The sequence below is a fragment of the Macaca thibetana genome, chromosome 16, assembly GCF_024542745.1.
Source record: "Macaca thibetana thibetana isolate TM-01 chromosome 16, ASM2454274v1, whole genome shotgun sequence".
In the NCBI taxonomy this organism is placed as follows: Eukaryota; Metazoa; Chordata; class Mammalia; order Primates; family Cercopithecidae; genus Macaca; species Macaca thibetana.
This window is the reverse complement of record NC_065593.1, coordinates 64,214,974-64,229,890: the sequence shown is the minus strand read 5'-3', so window position 1 is coordinate 64,229,890 and position 14,917 is coordinate 64,214,974. Positions and strand designations below refer to the sequence as shown.

The 14,917-nt window shown below is 54.1% G+C and overlaps 2 protein-coding genes across 4 annotated transcripts in view; both read left to right on the top strand.

Moving 5' to 3' along the window:
- The first annotated feature begins 20 nt into the window (after window positions 1-20).
- On the top strand, window positions 21-8,510 carry TSEN54 (tRNA splicing endonuclease subunit 54). Of its 3 annotated transcripts, none has more exons than XM_050764303.1 (11): window positions 21-121; window positions 238-402; window positions 501-564; window positions 647-730; window positions 1,043-1,141; window positions 2,469-2,521; window positions 5,165-5,266; window positions 5,468-5,957; window positions 7,063-7,123; window positions 7,433-7,549; window positions 8,038-8,510. In XM_050764303.1, exons 1-11 carry the CDS (start codon window positions 66-68, stop codon window positions 8,178-8,180), a joined length of 1,434 nt encoding a protein of 477 aa, XP_050620260.1. In that variant the 5' UTR covers window positions 21-65; the 3' UTR covers window positions 8,181-8,510. The 3 variants fall into 3 exon arrangements, with proteins under 3 accessions (XP_050620260.1, XP_050620257.1, XP_050620258.1); XM_050764300.1 differs by having other exon boundaries at window positions 5,468-6,096; XM_050764301.1 differs by lacking the exon at window positions 7,063-7,123 and having other exon boundaries at window positions 5,468-6,096.
- A 933-nt stretch (window positions 8,511-9,443) lies between these two features.
- The window catches only part of LLGL2 (LLGL scribble cell polarity complex component 2), a 51,712-nt gene continuing 46,238 nt past the window's right edge, over window positions 9,444-14,917 (top strand). The window contains exon 1 of the mRNA XM_050764197.1: window positions 9,444-9,599. The gene's annotated coding sequence lies outside the window, so the exon portion shown is untranslated. The remainder of the gene's footprint in view (window positions 9,600-14,917) is intronic.

The window sequence follows — 14,917 nt, the reverse complement described above, 5'->3', positions numbered from 1 at the left end:
GCGCGGAGCTCCGGCGGCGGGCGGGGCGGGGCGTGGCGCCGCGCGTAGAGGCAGGCGGCGGCGGGATGGAGTCCGAGCCCGATCCCGCGGCCGTTGAGGTTCCCGCCGGGCGCGTGCTCAGGTGCGGCGCGGCCTGGCCGGAGGGGGTGTGGGAGGCGCGGGGCTAGCGCGGGTAGGGAAACCGGTCCTGGCGACCCCCGATGCGCGGCACTGACCCCGCGTCCCCTTCTCCTCCAGCGCCCGGGAGCTCTTCGCCGCCCGCTCGCGGTCGCAGAAGCTGCCCCAGCGCTCGCATGGCCCCAAGGACTTTCTGCCCGACGGCTCGGCGGCTCAGGCCGAGCGGCTGCGCCGATGCCGGGAAGAGCTCTGGCAGCTGCTGGCCGAGCAGCGCGTGGAGCGCCTGTGAGAGGGGCGGGCCCGGGGGTGAGGGAACCGGGGGCAAGGCGGGCCGCGGGGCCTCGCGAGTGGACTGACGCAGATCCCTTCCCACTCCTCGCCAGGGGCAGCTTGGTGGCTGCCGAGTGGAGGCCGGAAGAGGGCTTCGTGGAGCTGAAGTCTCCTGCGGTGAGCGGCGGGCTCGGGGACAGGGGACCGCCCTCCCTGCCCTCCTCCCTCCCTTGTGACGCTTGCTCTGGGCCCCACACAGGGCAAGTTCTGGCAGACCATGGGCTTTTCAGAGCAGGGTCAGCAGCGGCTTCACCCGGAAGAGGCCTTGTATCTGCTGGAGTGTGTGAGTGGGACCCGGGAGGTGGGGAAGGAGTTGGGACCAAAGAACGGGGAGGACACGTTTTATCGGAGAAAAAGCACACACAACCCGGTCTTTCGAGAACTGATAACCGAACTTCTAGAGCAAGAGGTAGTACGTTACAGGGAGCAGGGATTCCAGTCCAAATTAGTGATGCTGCCCCACTTTCCTGGTTGGTCACATTCTTGAGGCGCTGCTGAGAGGGGGAGGGGGAGGTATCAGAGCTGGGAAGTTGCCCCATCTCTCTGAGTCACTGCAGTGAGGGCTCATAAGCTGAGCTGTTGGCCCCACTTCCAGGGCTCCATCCACCTCTTCCACCAAGACCTGCCACTGTCTATCCAGGAAGCTTACCAGCTGCTGCTGACGGACGACACTGTGACCTTCTTGCAGTACCAGGTATCTGCCACCACCCTGCCCCCCGGGAGCCACCCATCCACTGAATCAATGAGTATTGACAAGCACCCGTAAGATGCCAGGCACAGTGTCACATGCTGGGGCTGCAGGGCAGACGAGGGCTGTGCTGTCACGAGGCTTACATTGTGGTGGAGGCCTGTTGGCTTCGCATAGAACCCAGGGCTGGAGAAGATAAGGTGGGAGAGGAGAATTCAAAGAGACTGGGCTGTTCATTCAGGTGAGAGAAGCTAGGGGCATGTCCCAGGTTGGGGGTGGGTAGGGTTGCAGTGAGTGAAAAATAGATGAATCTCAGAAATATTTTGAAGAAAGAACGGATAGGACTTTGCCAATGGATTGGATGTCAGGATTAAGGAGAGAGAAGAACCCAGGATTACCGCCCATGATTTGGGTATGCGCCAGTGGATGAAGGGTGGGAAGAATGAAGAGGAGCAGATTTGGGAGGAAGAAACCAGTCAAAAGAACTCTGTTTCCGATAAGTTAATTTTGAGGAGCTTCTTGGACATGCAAGTGAGTGTCAAGCAGACAGACAATTGGACTCCCAAGTCTGGAGTGTGGGGAGAGGTCAAGACTAGATGTAAATATGGGTACCATGAGCACATGGATGGTATTTAAACTGCTGGGTTCTGTGGGAGTTTCATCAGAGTAGAGGGCTGGGTCTGAGCCCTGGGGCTCTCTGAGTAGGTTAGGGGGCAGATAAGAAGCAGAAACAGACTGAGGAGTGTGGGGTGATGTAGGAGAAAAACCAAAGTCGCATCACAGAAGCCAAAAGAAGGTCTTTCAAGGAGGAAGTGGTTAGCTGTGCTGAAGCCTGCTGAGAGAAGCAGGATGGGGGACTTCTTGTCTATGTCCCTCTGATATGAACGCAGGGACACAAGGTTGAACATGTGGCTCCTTACCGGAAACTTCCCACCTGCATCGGTGGAGGTATGGGGCTGGAGAGATGCCCACCACCTTCTGCCGTTGTTTTATTCACATGGTGGTCGGCAGCTTCACTCTCGTGAGCTTTGTGTCAAAATACTCAAGTATTTCAGGGCATGGTGGTTTTCTGGTTTCATGGCTGTCAGTTTTTTGGGATTTGGCTAAATGTCATTTGTGCTGAGTAAGGTAAGCGGGAGGACAGGAATTCAGAGCCTGAGATATTTGGGGACGGTGTTCATAATGGAGCATGGTCCAACCTTAGTCACACGGTTTAGAATCTGGGGGTGTACAGGAGGGGCAGAGAGGGCTGTGGGGATGACCTATGTCTGGAGAAACCATTTGGTGTTTTCAAGAGTGGCCATCTGAGCTTTCCTTTTTTTTTTCTTTTGAGGTCTTCAGCCACCTGAAGAGGTTGGGTTATGTGGTTCGACGATTCCAACCAAGGTAAATCCCCTTGCTGTTTCCTTTCCACATATTCTAGTCCTGGGACCTGGCTGACTAGTCCTGGGTAGAAAATGGCCTCTCCTTACCTGGAACCCTTGGCTGGAGTGCAGCTCCTGGGGCACAGACTGGGGCCTCTGCTGGAAGTGTTCTGAGAGAGGCAGGTTGGGAGGAATCCAGGTCATTTTGTTTTATTCTGGGTTATGAAATCGAGCCCCCTCTTCAGATGACTTGCGCCTGCAGCTGAGTGTGTGTGAGTACTGAGAGGCAGGATTGGAACAGTGCCTGGCACTTAGTAGGTACGCAGGCAGATATGTAGAGTGTATGCTTAAATGAAGGACTGGGTGAGGAATTCACCATTAGTAGGGTTTCACATTTTTTATGCCAGGTTAAATGTTTTTTCCTTCAACACCTTAGTAATCCAGCATTGGTAAGAGGCAGAGATCTTCAGACTTGGAATGGAAACAGGTATAGCTTTTGCAGTTACAGTATGTCATAAAAGCTCTAAAGCAGGCACATCTTTTCTTTTCCTTTTTTTTTTTTTTTTTTGAGACAGAGTCTCACTCTGTCGCCCAGGCTGTAGTGCAGTGGCGTGATCTCGGCTCACTGCAGCCTCTGCCTCCTGGGTTCAAGCAATTTTCCTGCCAAGTAGCTGGGATTACAGGCGTGCGCCACCATGCCTGGCTAAATTTTTTTAAAAATTTTTAGTTCAGATGGGGTTTCACCGTGTTGCCCAGGCTGGTCTCAAACTCCTTACCTCAAGTGATCCTCCTGCCTCAGCCTCCCAAAGTGCTGGGATTACAGGCATGAGCCACCATGCCCAGCTCTACATCTTCTCTTTTCTGAAAGTGGAACCTATCCTAAGGAAAGAATCGTGGATGTGTGTAGTGGTTCACCTGTGAGAATGATCAACAATACTTATTATTTGCTGGGGGCCAGGCTCTGTACACATCGCTGAGAACAGAAGAGCAAAATCACTGCCCTCACAGAGCTTGGATTTAGTGAGGAGTCACACAGAACACCCTCACTGTGCAAAATCAGTGTACTTGCAAAGAAAAGTTGAACAGGAGACAGGCTCACACAAATGACAGGTTATCCCTTAGAGCAGCTCTGTCCAATAGAACTTTCTGTAGTGATGGAAATGTTCTGTGTTGGCTGGGCACAGTGGCTCACGCCTGTAATCCCAGCACTTTGGGAGGCCGAGGCGGGTGGATCATGAGGTCAGGAGTTCAAGACTCGCCTGGCCAAGATAGTGAAAACCCATCTCGACTAAAAAAACAAAAATTAGCTGAGCGTGGTGGTGGGTACCTGTAATCCCAGCTACTCCGGAGGCAGAGAACTGCTTGAACCCAGGAGGAGGAGGTTGCAGTGAGCCGAGATTGCGCCACTGCACTCCAGCCTGGGTGACAGAGCGAGACTGTCTCAAAAAAAAAAACCAAAATGTTCTGTGTCTGTGATGTCTAATACATGGGCTAGAGCAACTGTGAGACTGAATGTTAAATTTCATTTAATTTAAATGTATTTAAATCTAACTTAAATAGGCTGGGTGTGGTGGCTCACACCTGTAATCCCAGCATTTTGGGAGGCTGAAGTGGGCAGATCACCTGAGCTCAGGAGTTCGACACCAGCCTGGACAGCATGTTGAAACCCTGTCTCTACTAACATACAAAAAAAAAAAAAAAAAAGAAAAAAAATCAGCTGGGTGTGGTGGCAGGCGCTTATAGTCCCAGCTATTCAGGAGGCCGAGACACAATAATTGCTTGAACCCTGGCAGCAGAGGTTGCAGTGAGCTCAGATCTTGCCAGTGCACTCCAGCCTGGGCGCAAAAGCAAAATTCTATCTCAAAAAAAAAAAAACTTAAAAACAAACTTAAACAGCCACCTGTCGCTAGTGGTTCCTGTACTGAATAGCATAGCCTTAGAGCCTTACTTAATTCACAGCAGGGAGGCCAGGTGCAGTGGCTCACACCCAGCACTTTAGGAGGCCCAGGTGGGCAGATCACGAGGTCAAGAGATCAAGACCATCCTGGCTAACATGGTGAAACCTCGTCTCTACTAAAAATACAAAAATTAGCTGGGCATGGTGGCACGTAGTCCCAGCTACTTGGGAGGCTGAGGCAGAAGAATCGCTTGAACCCGGGAGGTGGAGGTTGTAGTGAGCCAAGATCCCGCTGCTGCACTCCAGCCTAGCGACGAAATGAGACTCTGTCTCAAAAAAAAAAAAAGAAAAAAATTCACAGCCGGGAAGAATGCTGCAGTGTCAGGGGGCTGTGTCAACAATATATTATTGAGTGAAAAAAATCACAAAGCAGTATGCTAGTATAATGCCATTTTGGTTAGGAAAAAATATACAGCGAGAGATTATTCAGTGTGTACATAAAAGAAAGAAAAATGTTAACAACAGTTATCCAAAGTTTTTATTTTTCTATATTTTCCAAGTTTGCTAGCTCCTCTGGGCCATTGCCTAGGCAGAGGCACATGGCTGGGCCTGTACTCCTCATGAAGGTCTGCTTAGGGCCTTAGCCCTTGAGTGTGGCTCCGATCCTGGCCCACTGACTGTCCCCTTGGCCCATTTCCTTACACATCCCACCAGATCCCCAGGCTGAGGAGGTGGGTCAGTGGCCCACCCACTGTTCTCACCCTGCAGCTCTGTCCTGTCCCCGTATGAGAGGCAGCTTAACCTGGATGCCAGCGTGCAGCACTTGGAGGATGGAGATGGCAAGAGAAAGAGGAGCAGCTCCAGCCCTCGGTAACGCCCACATCAGGGTTGCCCCCCAGGGAGTGCTAATGTCTGGGACCTTGGAAAATGCACAGGCTTTCTAAGAACTAGGCTTGGGCAGCTCCCACGCAGGCTCAGGGAGACACTAGGGGACCTGCTTTCAGCTCCCATGGGACGTGTGCACCTTAGCAACCAGGGGCAGATGTGCTGCTTTTCCCCCACATCCCCCAGGTCCATTAATAAGAAGGCCAAGGCCCTGGACAACTCCCTGCAACCCAAGAGTCTGGCAGCCTCCAGCCCACCTCCCTGCAGCCAGCCCAGCCAATGCCCAGAGGAGAAACCCCAGGAGTCAAGCCCCATAAAGGGCCCAGGGGGCCCCTTTAAGCTTCTGGGGTCCCTGGGGCCCAGCCCTGGCCCGGCCAGGGAGGGGGTGGGGTGCAGCTGGGAGAGTGGCAGAGCCGAGAACGGAGTCACGGGGGCCGGTAAGCGGCGCTGGAACTTCGAGCAGATCTCCTTCCCCAACATGGCTTCAGACAGCCGCCACACCCTCCTGCGCGCCCCAGCCCCAGAACTGCTCCCGGCCAACGTGGCTGGACGGGAGACAGATGCTGAGTCCTGGTGCCAGAAGCTGAACCAGCGCAAGGAGAAGCTCTCGAGGCGGGAACGGGAGCACCACGTGGAGGCCGCGCGGTTCCGGGAAGATGTCAACGCTGATCCCGAGGTGCAGAGCTGTTCCAGCTGGCGGGAGTACAAGGAGCTGCTGCAGCGGCGGCACCTGCAGAGGAGCCAGAGCCGGGCCCCTCACCTGTGGGGCCAGTCCGTCACCCCTCTGCTGAGTCCCGGCCAGGCCAGCTCCCCAGGTACCCCCTCAGCCTGCCACATCCTCGAGGGCCACTGGCAGCTGAGGAATCACAGGACTTTGGAAAGGGCATGGATGAACCGGGATGGATTGAGGCTTAAGAAAGATGTGGGAGGAGGGAGCGGACCCACAAGGACGGTCAGTTCTCCCGCGGCTGCAGCAGGGCCTGTGTGGGAATGATTAGAGATGGTGAGTCAGGAGAGGTAAGGAGGGGTAAAAACTATAGCCATATCCTTAAAATCATAAACAACATGCATGTGGATGACTTTGCCACCAACTAGCTGTGATCGCAACCTGTTAGATGGAAAAAGGAGGTGCCTTCTTGGCCAAGTGAAAGAAAGGCTTGCTGTCTGCTCTAAGCACAGGGAACCAATGGGGAAAGAATAAGCTCAGTGTGTTACCGGATCCCAAATTACTTAAAGCCTTCATGGGAATGCGGTAGATTGTAGGTAACTAGATAGGGTTGCCAGATCAGTTCAATTTGACTTTCAGTATAAATCTAATTTTTCACTATCAGTATGTTCCAAAAATTGCATGGGATATGCTTATACTAAAAAAAACACACACACACAAAAAAATGTTGCTAGGCTGGACACGGCTCATGCCTGTAATCCCAGCACTTTGGGAAGCCAAGGTGGGCAGATCACCTGAGGTCAGGAGTTCCAAACCAACCTGGCCAACATGGTGAAACCCCGTCTCTACTAAAAATACAAAAATTAGCCAGGTGTGGTGGTGCAAACGTGTAATCCCAGCTACTCAGGAGGCTGAGGCAGGAGAACTGCTTGAACCTGGGAGGCGGAGGTCGCAGTGAGCCAAGATCATGCCACTATACTCCAGCCTGGGTGACAGAGAGAGACTCTTGTTTAAAAAAAAAAGGAAAAAAAAAGTTGTTAAATCTGGCCATCCTAGATGGCAGACTGAGAAATGTGACTCCCCTCCCAGGACCTTGTTTTCTCTGTCCTTGTAGCTGTGGTCCTTCAGCATATTTCTGTGCTGCAGACAACACACCTTGCTGATGGAGGTGCCCAGTAAGTTTCCAAGCAGTGCCATCTCTGCAGGACCTTGGCCGCCAGGAATTGGTGGTTAGGATTTGGCTCCTGAAAACTGTTCCAGGGATCCCTACCCCTACACCTAGCTCTGAGCAACACCTACTGTTCATGTGGGTCTGGGGAAGAGGGAGAACAACCAGTGGGTTAGCCCAAGGGTTCAGAGTCCCCAACCCTCAAGTGGCACCTCTGTGAGGCTGCTTCCTGGCACTGATGGAGGGAAAGGGTGGGATGGAAAAGAAAGGTTGGGGAGAAAAGTTCATGTCATAACGTTTCTCATTGTATTGTCAGGCTGCTGGAGAAGTCTGGGGGCTTGGAAATCAGCTTTGATGTTTACCAGGCTGACGCTGTGGCCACATTCCGAAAGAATAACCCTGGCAAACCCTATGCCCGGATGTGTATTAGTGGGTACGCAGTGAGCCAGCATTGCCCCCCCCCCCCCCAGCTGCTGCCAGTTCTCCTGTGAACCAAGTGGGACTCCTGTACTCCCCTGGCCAGTGTGCCAATCTCTGAGAGGAACCTGAGGTCCAGAGAGGTGAAGTGACCTACACAAGGCCACACAGCCAGTTTGTGCTGCCCTACTCTGAACTCCTTGTTGCTAGCATTTTAGGGTAGTCTCTCTCCAATGCCATTTTAGTCTAAGACTCACCCAGCAGAAGGGATGTAGATTGTGGGAATTTACAGGCTAAGAGTGGTGAGCACCTTGCTCTTCTTAGCACCTCCCCAACCAGGGCTCTGGGGCCCTCTTCATTAGAGCCCTGTGTTTTGCAGACAGATGAGCTCATGGGCCAGAATTCTTGCACCCCAACTCCTTCCGTAGAATCTCTTTATCTGGGAGCCATGGAGCTTAGGAGTGGGCTATGGCCGGGTCTCACCCTAACCTTTTGTCCCTGCAGATTTGATGAGCCTGTCCCAGACCTCTGCAGCCTCAAGCGGTTGTCTTACCAGAGTGGGGATGTCCCTCTGGTCTTTGCTCTGGTGGATCATGGTGACATCTCCTTCTACAGCTTCAGGGACTTCACGTTGCCCCAGGATGTAGAGCACTGACCTCACAGCTCTGCAGGGGATAGAGCTCGCTCCAGGGGACCGGGACTGTCTGTTCTCAGGGACCATCTCGGCTGCCTCCTGTACCGACTCTAACCTGTAGCTTCAGGGGCCAGTATGGGCCTTGGCCCTGAGTGTCTGATACTCCCAGAGTAAAACTGTGACCCTCTCCCCTTCCCTGCTGCCTTGCAGTGACCCCTCTGGAACTCAGGACTCGATTTTAAGGACCCAGGAGGTGGGGCAGAAGAGAGGACTCTGTGCCTTTAAAGAGAGGGTGCCTGCTTCGTGCCATAAAGCCAAAGCCATTAAAAATAGATTTCTTTTCTGCTGTTTCTGTATGTACTGGGTAAACCCCTCTCGCCCCCGTCCCGTTGTCAGTGGAACTGCCCCCAGCCCCTCAACCCTGCTTTGCCCACTCAAGGACATCCGCTTCTTCTGGTGCAGGATCTAAGAGTGAGAGAAGCCCGCGGGAGGGCAGGAACGCGACCTCGAACCTTTTGAGCCTTTCCCGGGCCTGCGTCGGAGGGGATGGGGCGTTGCAGGGTTTCCTGAAGGGAGGAGGGAGGATGGCGCGCCGTCGGCCCTCCCTGGGCGCAGCGGGGTGCGGGTGGCGAGAGGCGCCACCTGCAGCTGGGCGGTGGAGCGCGCTGCAGCCCCGGCCTCCGCGCCCTTTCCGCTCCCGCTTCTCGTCGCTCCAACCTCCTCCCTCGCTTTTGCTAAAAATTCCACCCGTTGTTGCAGACCCTCCGGCCGACACGGAGGAGGTGGGCTTCCCCTCCGCCCCGCCCGGAGGAAAGGCGTCTAGCTGCGAGGCCCCGGTCCCCACACCACCCCTCTTGTGGGGCTAGAAACCCGGCCCTGCGTCGCCCGGTCACCCTGTCTGGGCTGGGCTCTGGCAGAGGAGCTGGCCCGGATCCGCCCCTCCCTCGGCAGCTCCGGGGAGTTGGAGGGACGACTCCCCTGGAGTCTGGGAGGTGGCCCGGGACCGCGGGCGTTCCGGGAACTATTTCCGCTTGCGGGAGGCGGCGGGACACTGGGCGCGGCGCGCCGTTCTGCGTTCAGGTGCTCGCAGGTGAGGCCGGGGCGGGCCGGCGGAGCCCCGAGCCAGTTCTCGAGGCCCCGCCCGGCGCTCCCCGGGGCCGCGGATTGGCCGGAACGCAGCCCCCACCCCCGAGAGTGCCCCCGCCCCAGCGGCGCCGAGCTGGGGGGCGGGCCGGGGGCGGGGCGCTGGGTCCAGGCAGGCTCGCCCTTTATGTAAATAGCGCGGCTCCGCCCCAGGCTCGCCGCGCCGGAGGTGAGCAGGAAGGAGACGGTCGCCCAGCAGCCCGTGGGCAGGCGCGGCAGAGCGAGCGGGGCCGGCGGCAGGCGCCGAGGGACGCCGAGGCCTCGGGCGGGGGCCGGCCCGGGGTTCCAGGTGAGGTGCGCGCCGGATTGGCCCCGCCGGGTCCGCCCCCTCGGGACTCCCACCCGGGGCGGGGAGGCCCAAGACCCCCTGGGCTGTCGGGCCAGGGCGGGAGGGCTGCGCCCAGGTCCGAGCGCCTCGCCCCTGTCCCCGTCGCTGTCGTGGCCTGGGAGAGAGACACCTGTAGAAAGTTCCGCGGGGAACTTCTCTGCCTAATCCGCGCGATGACTGAAACTTGGGCTTGGGTTTGCACAATAATGTTGGCTTAGCAGGAGAACAGGTGCCCGGGTCGGCTGGGTGCGGGGGGCACCGCGGGCAGAGACGCAGTCCCCGGACCCACGTGTAGGCGCCAGGCCAGCGGGGTCGGCGACGCGCGTTTGCGGTGACCCCCTCCCCACGGGCGGCGGCCGGAGCGCGGTGCCCCGGCGACTTAGCCCCTGCCCCTGCCATCTGGGCTGTGTCCCTGCCGGCCCTTTGTGCCTCCTAATCCCCGGACGCAGGAAGCCCGCGGGAGGGACTTCGGTCTCCGGCCTTTCTCCAGCCGGGGCGGCTTTGGACACCTTCACATGACGGTGCGGGGACCCAGTCTGCCTTCCATGCTGACGGGTGGGGTTCGCGCTGTGGGATTTGGCGAGAAGTGGAAAATTCTGTCTTGCCAAAGAAAGTGTGCCTGAGTTTGCTCCAGCTGGACGATTGGTGGACACACTGGGCCTTGGCTTGGGGAGAACTGACCGTAACCAGGGGAGCTGTAAAGTGGCGCTTTGAGGCTCTCACCTGTACAGGTGAGCTTTGAGTGAGTAGGGCGCCCCTTCCCCTGTGTATCCGTATGCGACTGCAGACTGCCGGCAGCCCTAACCTGGGCTCCGGGGACCCCCTGCAGGAGTTTGTAGTTCAAGAGAACCTTGAGTTCTCTTGAAGGGGCTACAGAGAGGATTCTGAGCAGGGAGCGGGCAGGGAGGGAATGGGTGTGTCAAGGTGACAAGGAAACCCTGGTAGGAAGAGCAGAGCTGCCACAGAAGAGCTGTGGCCCAGCCCCGGGGAAGCTAAGGTCAGAAGTGGCATTTGAGGCTGGGTGCATTGGCTCACCGCTGTAATCCCAGCACTTTGGGAAGCCAAGGCAGGAGGATCTCCTGAGCCCAAGAGTTTGAGACCAGCGTGGGCAGCATAGTGAGACCTCGTCTCTACAAATAATAACAAAAATTAGCCAGGCATGGTGGCGTGCACCTGTGGTCCCAGCTACTCAGGAGCCTGAGGTGGGAGGATTGCGTGAGCCTAGGAGGTAGAGGTTGCAGTGAGTCATTATAGCGCCACCACACCCCAGCCTAGGGACAGAGTGAGACCCTGTCTCAAAAAAAATAAAATAAAGTGGCATTTGAGGAAAACTGTCTGGGTCTGTGTGAGCAGAGGCACGAGGAGAATTGTGGGAGAGATGGCTCAACTTTATTTTATGAACTGGGATTTGGGGTTTAGTTTTCTTAGGCGATCTTCCCACAGTGCTGGCTGTGGCAGACAGAACTCAAACTCAGCTCTTGGGCTTCTAATCAGAGTTCACTCCTTTCCTCTGAAGTTAGACTGGGCCCATCTTTGTGGGGACCCCTGGACAGGGTTTCCGGGGTCCAGGGTCATTTGGCATCCCCATTCTTCCTTGAGGCAATGGAGTTTCCCCTTTGGTGTCAGATTAATATGCTTTTAATTACATTAAAATGACACTACATTCGTAAAAATAAAAGAGAAAAACTAACTTTTTTTCTCTTTTTTTTCTTTTTTTTAAACTAAGTTGACCAAATTCTTTTTTTTCTTTAATAGTGTATTTTTTAATTTGTAGAGATGGGATCTCACCATATGTTACCCAGGCTGGTCTCAAACTCCTGGACTCAAGTGACCCTCCCCCCAAAGCGTTGGGATTACAGCTGAGCCACTGTGCCCAGCTGTTAGTAACTTTTTTTCTCTTTTTTTGAGACGGGGTCTTGCTCTGCACCCAAGCTAGAGTGCAGTGGTGCAATCACTGGGAGATGGAGGCTCACTGCAGCCTCGACTTCCCAGGCTCAAGTGATTCTCCCACCTCAGCATTCTGAGTAGCTGGGACTACAAGCGTACAGCACCATGCACAACTAATTTTGTATTTTTTTAGAAAGGGGGTTTTGCCATGTTGCCCAGGTTGGTCTCAAACCCCTGGGCTCAAGTGATCCTCCTGCCTCCCAAAGTGTTGGGATTACAGGTGTGAACTGCCATGCCAGACCTGTTAGTATAAATAACTTTTTAATATAACACAACATTAAAAGAAAAAAAGGCCAGGCGTGGTGGCTTACACCTGTAATCCCAGCACTTTGGAAGACCGAGGCGGGCCGATCGCCTGAAGTCAGGAGTTTGAGACCAGCCTGACCAACATGGAGAAACCCCGTCTCTATTAAATATACAAAATTAGCTGGCCGTGGTGGCGCATGCCTGTAATTCCAGCTACTCGGAAAGCTGAGGCAGGAGAATTGCTTGAACCTGGAAGGTGGAGATTGTGATGAGCCAAGATCGTGCCATTGCACTCCAGCCTGAGCAATAAGAGCGAAACTCCGTCTCAAAACAAACAAACAAACAAACAAAAAATGTCCCATAATCCCAGGTGATCGCTGTTCATTTAAAAAATAAAAACAATAGGAGCCCATAGTGGGAAAAAGGAAATGTAGAAATTGTAAAATTAGAGAGCAAAAAATTAGGCCGGGCATCATGGCCTAACATGTAATCCCAACACTTAACACTTTGGAAGGCCAAGGCGGGTGGATCATGAGGTCAGGAGTTCGAGACTAGCCTTGCCCACATGGTGAAACTCATCTCTACTTAAAAATGCAAAATTAGCTGGGCATGATGGTACGCGCCTGTAATCCCAGCTACTCAGGAGGCTGAGGCAGTGATTACTTGAACCCAGGAGGCAGAAGTTGCAGTGAGCCGAGATCGCACCATTACACTTCAGCCTGGGCAATAGAGTAAGACTTCGTTTCAAAAAAAAAAAAAAGAGGCTAGATGTGGTGGCTCAAGCCTGTAATCCCAGCACTTTGGGAGGCTGAGGCAGGTGGATCACCTGAGGTTGAGTTTGAGACCAGCCCGGCCAACATGGTGAAACCTCATCTCTACTGAAAAGACAAAAAATTGGCTGGGCGTTGTGGCAGGTACCTGTAATCCCAGCTACCCGGGAGGCTGAGGCAGGAGAATCATTTGAACCTGCGAGGCGGAGGTTGCAGTGAGCCAAGATTGTGTCATTGTACTCCAGCCTGTGCAACGACAGTGAAATTCCATCTCAAAAAAAAAAAAAAAAGCAAAAAATTATCCCTCCTGCCTGACAGTCTTTTTCTTTTTTTTTCTCTTTTGAGACGAAGTCTCCTCTGTCACCCAGGCTGGAGTGCAGTGGCCGGATCTCAGCTCACGGCAACCTCAGCCTCCCAGGTTCAAGCAGTTCTCCTGCCTCAGCCTCCCGATTAGCTGGAATTGCAGGCAGGCGCCACCACGCCTGGCTAAGTTTTGTATTTTTGTATTTTTTGTAGAGACAGAGTTTCACCATGTTGGCCACGCTGGTCTTGAACTCCTAACTTCAGGTGATATGCCTGCCTCGGCCTCCCAAAGTGCTGGGATTACAGCATGAGCCACTGCACCCGGCCCCTGACAGTCCTTTATCTTCATCCTTCATCCTTCTATCCTTCATCTCTTTAAAAATAAAAAATAAAAAAATAATTAGGCTGGGCGCAGATGCTCACGCCTGTAATCCCAGCACTTTTGGAGGCCAATGCGGACGGATCATGAGGTCAGGAGATCGAGACCATCCTGGCCAACATGGTGAAACCCTGTCTCTACTAAAAATACAAAAATTAGCTGGGCGTGGTGGTGCGTGCCTGTAATCCTAGCTACTCGGGAGGCTGAGGCAGGAGAATCTCTGGAACCCAGGAGGTGGAAGTTGCAGTGAGCCAAGATCTCACCTCTGCACTCCAGCCTGGCGACAGAGCAAGACTCCATCTCAAAAAAAAAAAAAAAAAAATAACAATAATAATAATAATAATAATTTAAAGAAAAGATTTTTAGTATCTTTCTAGGCATCAGGTGTAGTTTTGACTCGTTCCTTGCCGAGTTCTTGCTGTGTGACCTTAGTGTGGTCACTGACCCATGCTGAGCTTTGTTTTCACACATGAGAAGATGAGAAAGGTCGCCAGCGCACGTGGCCTGCCACACAGCAGGCACCCAATGAGGGTGGACTCAGCTTCCATGAAGCATAAGAGGTGTTGGTCACTCCCAGGCCTTGGGGTGGGCACTTGGACCTTCTGGAAGTGCCTGATGGGTTTAGGGAATTTGTCTTCTCTGGAAATCAGCTGACAGCTCATGAATTTCTGATATTTTAAAGTCTCTGGCTGGACATTTTGGCTCATGCCTGTAATCCCAGTGCTTTGGGAGGTGGAGGAGGGAGGATTGCTTGAGCCCAGGAGTTCAAGACCAGCCTGGGCAACAGTGAGATCACATCTCTACAAAAATTTTTTTTAAAAATTAGCTGGGCATTGGCTGGGTGTGGTGTCTCACGCCTTTAATCCCAGCACTTTGGGAGGCCGAGACAGGCAGATCACAAGTTCAGGAGATCAAGATCATCCTGGCTAGCACAGTGAAACTCTTGTCTCTACTAAAAATACGAAAAATTAGCCGGGCATGGTGGTGGGTGCCTGTAGTCCCAGCTGCTTGGGAGGCTGAAGCAGGAGAATGGTGTGAAGCCGGGAGGCGGAGCTGGCAGTGAGCTGAGATAGCGCCACTGCACTCCAGCCTGAGCGACAGAGCGAGACTCCGTCTCAAAAAAAAAAAAAAAAAAAATTAGCTGGGCATCACGGTGTGCACCTGTCGTCTCAGTTACATGGGATCGCAGGAGGATCACTTGAGCCCAAGAGTTTGAGGCTGCAGTGAACTGTGATGGCACCACTGCATTCCAGCCTGGGTGACAGAGTGAGACCCTAACTCAAAAAAAGAAAAACAGTCTCTGGGGGTCAGAAGTTTTTCAGGGAGGACCTTTTTCAGGAGTTGAGGGCCGCAGTGGAGGGTGTGGCCTCTCCTAAACTGACCTTGCATTCCAGTGGCCCTTGATGCTTCCCCTGCTCCTTGGGAGGGCCGGGAGTGAGAGCTGGTTGCCTGGGAGTCTTTCCTGGGGTGGGGGTGTCAGGGAGTGCAGGATTAAACTTGCTCTGCATTGTGCTCCAGCTGGGGGGTGCTTGCTGGGTACACCCTCCTCACCCTGTTGGGCAGCAGGGCAGAGAGCACAGGCCTGTGCTGCTCTGTTGGCATTAAGGAGACTTTCTAGGAATGCCATCGTGCCC